General features: G+C 38.6%; 2 protein-coding genes across 3 annotated transcripts in view; both read right to left on the bottom strand.

The window, feature by feature from the left end:
* The window catches only part of LOC109840566 (tyrosine aminotransferase-like), a 7989-nt gene extending 5329 nt beyond the window's left edge, over positions 1 to 2660 (bottom strand). Inside the window, 6 exon segments of the mRNA XM_020409265.1 lie at positions 1076 to 1312; positions 1954 to 2043; positions 2045 to 2125; positions 2127 to 2232; positions 2234 to 2305; positions 2404 to 2660. Of these exon segments, the coding sequence (XP_020264854.1) occupies positions 1076 to 1312; positions 1954 to 2043; positions 2045 to 2125; positions 2127 to 2232; positions 2234 to 2305; positions 2404 to 2660 (843 nt within the window).
* The window catches only part of LOC109829210 (probable aminotransferase TAT2), a 5903-nt gene continuing 4227 nt past the window's right edge, over positions 3983 to 5658 (bottom strand). For both annotated transcript variants that reach the window (XM_020396367.1, XM_020396368.1), the window contains exons 5-7: positions 5254 to 5409; positions 5079 to 5172; positions 3983 to 4379 (exon numbers count right to left, since the gene is read on the bottom strand). In XM_020396367.1, coding sequence (XP_020251956.1) covers positions 4258 to 4379; positions 5079 to 5172; positions 5254 to 5409 — 372 coding nt within the window. In that variant the 3' untranslated portion in view covers positions 3983 to 4257. The remainder of the gene's footprint in view (positions 4380 to 5078; positions 5173 to 5253; positions 5410 to 5658) is intronic.

Here is a 5658-nt window from a genome sequence, read left to right as displayed (position 1 = left end):
TACGCTATTGTGAACCTTCCAAAGATATGAGATGCTCTTTACCTATTGGTAGATGACGTATTTATATATACTGATTGTCTAGGCAAATCAGGTAATACACGTTTATGATTCTAATGGCCGAGGTAGTTATGCTAGTTACTTAGCGAGCAAATGAGACCATGTGTCATGACCTCATTAGCTTAAGAAAGTACAACCAACGTGTGTGTACATCAGTTAAGTTATGGAGGTTGGCAAACAAAGAGATTGGTTACTTGATTGATTTCTCTCAAGATGGTATGTTGAGGATATTGATATGATTCAAATTAATCATCTCTGATTAGGCAAATTGCCAAAAACCTATGCCGGCTTAGTATGAGGCATGGTGACAGAGTTGAGGTGAGTATAATTGTCATGGACTTTTATCGTTGTATATGGGTTTTTCGGCCCATGGACCATCATCAATGTATATGTTGAGTGCAGATGTCCCACACTTTAGCAAGTTTAAGTGGACTACCTTGTTGACTTAGTCACCTTCTTGTCGTGGGATGGTCTAGCTCGCCCAATTGTAAAATTTGGATTATATAGATAATAATACCCTTATGTTATTTTATTAGGCATATAAATAATAATGGGTCACCCTTTTTACAAAACAAATAGAAAGGAAGAAAGACAGAGTTACACATAAATAGAGTTGTCCCTAAGAATGTCTGATCTGATAATAATTAAAAAAGAACATATGACGTAACTTTTTTTAAAAAAACTTCATTAAAAACATTAGGGCCTTTAATGACGAAATATTAATCATAAAACTGAGGGATAATAAGGTGATGTATTGTTAATCTCATCTTATATAGGAATGCATTGTCTTTTTTCACATCCTCGGGAGGTACCCAAATGAATTCTTTCAGGCTTACGGTATACAAGTCTTCCAAATTCCCAATCATTAATTGAGGGTGAATGAGTTTGTGCATATATGAAATGGTTAATGTATATAATTTCTGCAAGAAAATATGACAGTAAGTTGTACATCTAGAGAACATGATAAACTTTTTAAAGCTATAGTAGTTCCCATGAACCAAATACGCAAGGTACAAACATGAAGAGCGTTAATCAGCTTAGCTTCTTTAAGAATTCCGTTGGGGTCACTCCTCACCATCCAACCAAGTCGCCGACCAGGAACGACCCATCTCTTTGATATTGACCCCAGAGTAATGACAGGGACAAACTCCCCAAATACTCCCATTGGCACAAAAGGATTGCTACCAAATGTTAAGTGATCATACACTTCATCTGCTATTACCATTATGCCAAGCTTCTTCGCAACCTCGGCAATCTAAAGATTATGGAAAAATCAAATTTACAATAGAAAACTTTTATGGTAAATTTCAGAAAGCGCCCTTCAATATGCCCGTTTAAGAGATTTCCTTAACTATTTTAATTCCAAAAAACCAATTAACTTTGAGGGTTTTGCACATAAGCCCCCTGAACTTCTTTTAATCCGCTAAACTCCTTGAAAAATTTTCATTTTAACCTCTGAAAGTGACACCGTCAATTCTAACATGTGAGGTGCCGAGCACAAGACTTACGGAAAAAGGCAAGAATTAACCTTTGAAAGTGACCGTCAACTCTAACATGTGAGGTGCCGAGCACATGACAGAAAAAGGCAAGAATACAATCTCAGTCGTCAAAAATGTGATATTTGAGGTTTGAGGAGGTATTTTAGTTTGATTAGTCACGTTCCTGGCACGTGATACATTAGACTTGACGGTGTGCTCTTTTGGGGGTTCAAAGTGAAAATTCCTCAAGGGGTTTACTGAGAAAAAGAGCTTCAAAGGGGTTACGTGCAAAAACCCTCAAAGTTTAGGGCTATTTCCTGTAATTAAATAGTTGACGGGGTTATCTCTAAAACGGCCAAAGTTTAGACGGTTTTGTTAAATTTACCAAAACTTTTAGCTGTGACATACGAAAAGTCACAATGCAAAACAACTTGTGCAAATGTCGATGAGTTAACACATTCCCACAAGGATTTCAAGGGTTGATCATGACCATTGCGACGGTGTTCTCCATCTGCAAGAGCCGCTACATTATCTAGGTCAACCTGCCAGCCTCTCTCTGGAACGAGGTTGAAGTGCCGGACCTGATCGATCTAGTCTGCTTAAAGCGGGCCTTGCTTCATAAAATGAGAAGCCGGGCCTCGGCAACACGATATTTGCACCAGGAAGGGCAAGAACTGGTAGAAGGATCTCAAGTGAAACCACTAGTAACGTACACATCAGCAGGGGATAGCTTGTACGGAAGATCATTGTTGAGGTGATCGGCAATCGCACTGCAATTTTGGTTTTTTGGGTTTTAATACGTACTTAATTATCGAGGGTTATTTTGGTTTTTTGCCGGCATGCAGCTTGAAAATAATTCGATACTGACCTTCTTGTAGAGGGCATGCCTGCATTGAAAGCATAACCATTGTACCTGGCTGAATGAACCGCCGAAACAAGAGCATGCTCAGCTATCTCTGATGTCTGGAAACATGAAAAGCTGGATGGATCTCCCCGACCTGAAGCAATCATCGGCTTTCCATTGCTCTCGTCGACGTTGTCTATAACCTTGTTAAGCACTGCACGAACCGTGAGGTCACCTGCGGCAGTAACGCAGTAACCAAGCCGCTTGAACGGAATCGCCATTCCTTCTCTCCTCTCCCACACTCCATTCTGTACCTAAAATTGTTGGGGAATTAAGTGAATGTGCGTGTTTTGTTGAGGTTTGCATTGTTTTATTTGTGCTTGGAAACAAAAATGAAAGTTTTTGAAGCGTTGGCATAACTTTTGGCAGAGAGTGCGACCACAATGCACGCATAGTTGACGCATGGGATCAATAGTTGGCAGGGGGATTGTGACTTGTGAATCATCTGTATGTTGGTGTGGGATTCTGTCCAAAATAAGTCCAGCTGTTCATTTGTTCACAAACCTCAGCCCGTTTGCTCTTCCTCCAACCAAACCGCATATTACTAAAAAAAAAAGAAAAAGAAAATAATGCTCTCCATAGACGCTTGTTAACTTTTGCTTGGAATATTTCACTATCATCACACCAGATCTAAATAAACGAAAAAACTATCAGAGTGGATGTTACGAGAGTTGAGTATCCAAATTGGATAGTGAAGGTGTTGGGGAATTTCACTCTCCCCGCCTACTACAATATGCGCAATTCCGAAGCCAACCCACAATCACCAAGATATAAAACGACCACAATCAAGAAAAAAAAAGAACACTGGGATTTACGTGGTTCGGTCGACCAACTTCGACCTACGTCCACGGGGCAACAATACGAGAAATTCACTATGTATCAGGGAGAACTACAAGAGGAATCACTCAACTCTCATCTCTCAATCTCTCAACCTCACACACATTATCAACTCTCATATTATCTCCAAAGCTCACTCATTGTAATCTTTTGCACGGATAAAGATCACGAAACCCTCGCCTCTCGCACAATATTCTTGAATCAGGCTACGTCATCTGCTAACCCTAGAATACAAGAATATTGACTCTCTCTCTCTACTACATCTTCTCTCTGCTTTCTTCTTCTTAGTTTTTCCTCCAGCAATAGAAGAATATATATAGAGAAACCAAAACCTATCTCTAGCCTAACTTCTTAATTAGAATAGAATTCAAACTCCTAATTATGATACAACTCAAACTCTTAATCATGATAGATCTTTAACCCTATCTAATTCTTATGAAGTTCTACAAAGAATCAAAGACACAATCCCAATAGAAGGTAGTGTTAAAAACATTTTTCTTAGAGGGTTGAACTCTGACCCGCTTATTTAACCCAAAGTTGAAGCCCATTTGACGCAACTATGATATGTCACATCACCTGTTACAGTCGACTCACAAGCTAGTGAAAATCATCAGCCTCTTACCAGAGGTCCTCGACGATCAAGAAGCAAAGCTATCGAGGGATGTCATCCAGTGGCTTAGCCGAGATTCAAACTTTGATAGTGGAATTCAAACGATGCGTGTTTACTAGTCAACTTTAAACATAGAAACTTTTTCCTGCAAATGTATTAAAATTTAAACGAGGCAGGTTTACATGTCTTATTCATGAAAAGTACAACGTTATTTAGAAAGCATGAAGTGCACATCACAGATACTGATGGTAACAACTTAAAGAGGGTTTAAACACATGGGAGATCCAATGGAGATGCAGCTGATCACCACTGCTTTAAGCAGCCTAATTCAAATTACATCCGCCTGGGTTGCTGCTGCTGCTTCTTCCACTTCACTGGTTGAGTTTGGCATGCCTGAGGCAAAAGGATTTCATCCGGTCAAGGCCGGCATTAAGAGAGAACGGATCAATGGCGAAAGTGATGCGAAGCCAATTTTTCAATCCCACAGCAACTCCTGAAGAAAAATTGAAAATAACCACAGGTTATAAGTAAAACGATTCCCTAACAGTGGTAAACATTTACATGAAATACCATAGTTTACTGTATATGGGGAGAAAGAAATCAACATATAACAGCAACCTCAAAGGATATCCTTGATAAGTCAACGTAAATATGGAAGATGGATCAATCTGATCTACATGCAAAAGCAAACACCGGATACCTAGCATAATAATTCTTTCAAAATTTAATTCAACTACAGCACTGCACCATTTTCTCATACATGAAACAGTCACTTCTGCTGTTGAAGGCTCTGTTTAGATTCAATAGTTAGTTTTGGCAGATGTATGTCCAAGTATGCTAGTGAACCAATAGTAGCATTGTATGAGTGCCCAAACTGACTTGTATTTTAGAATTCAACAATATCCTAGCTTCATCTACTGATGAAAGAGAAAGAGATATTATAAACTAAACATAAGACAGGAAAGATGGAAAAAATAAGAAACTGTAGGATAATTAATCAGCTGAGGTCCCAAAGGTGGTGTTTTTTGCGTCAACCAATTTCTACAATCCATTTTGGAGCAGGATTACTGAACGGTAAGCTTGCATATGTAAAGTTTATATCTTAACTAGCCCAAACCACAAAAAAAAAGGAGTTATATGTACAATTTAGTTCATTCTTCTAAGAACATTATAGTGAAACATATGTACTCACCAGGCAAAATTATTACGGACTCCTCTTTGGCCAGCTTACAGCAGAAATCTACACAATCAGTAATGCCCTCCAAATAGGACAAATTCAACTTAACCTGTATAAGATTTGTTAGACTTATGTCTGTGAAAGGACTTTGTAGAAAAGAGTATAGAATCTGGATCTTCAAGAGCATTACCATTACAAACATGGACCCATCTGGTTTATGGGGACAAGTAATGCAGTCAATATCCTCCAACTTTTGATAACATATGTCCGATGTTTGCCTCAGTACATCAATAATCTTGTTTGAGAAACGACCCCTTGTATTCTCAAGAATATGAGGGAATGCTCCCTAGACAAACATCAAAATAAATTTGAAAATTTAGACTACAAGTAAATGTACCTTAGTCAAAAAGTTTGGCGTTCCAATCAACAAATATATACTATTTCATTGTACGGATGATTTTCGTGCTCTATTAGTTAACCTTTTCATGATACTGAGCTTCTAACTGTGACCTGAACAAATATGATCCTCGAAGTAGGTAGCAACCAATGTCCTGATAGTTCTAGAGAGCACACACATTGTAATGCCCAACGCCCT

The sequence above is a fragment of the Asparagus officinalis genome, chromosome 1 (genome assembly GCF_001876935.1).
Source record: "Asparagus officinalis chromosome 1, Aspof.V1, whole genome shotgun sequence".
NCBI lineage: Eukaryota > Viridiplantae > Streptophyta > Magnoliopsida > Asparagales > Asparagaceae > Asparagus > Asparagus officinalis.
The sequence above is the reverse complement of the archived record's forward strand: the minus strand, read 5'-3'. Positions and strand labels throughout refer to the sequence as shown.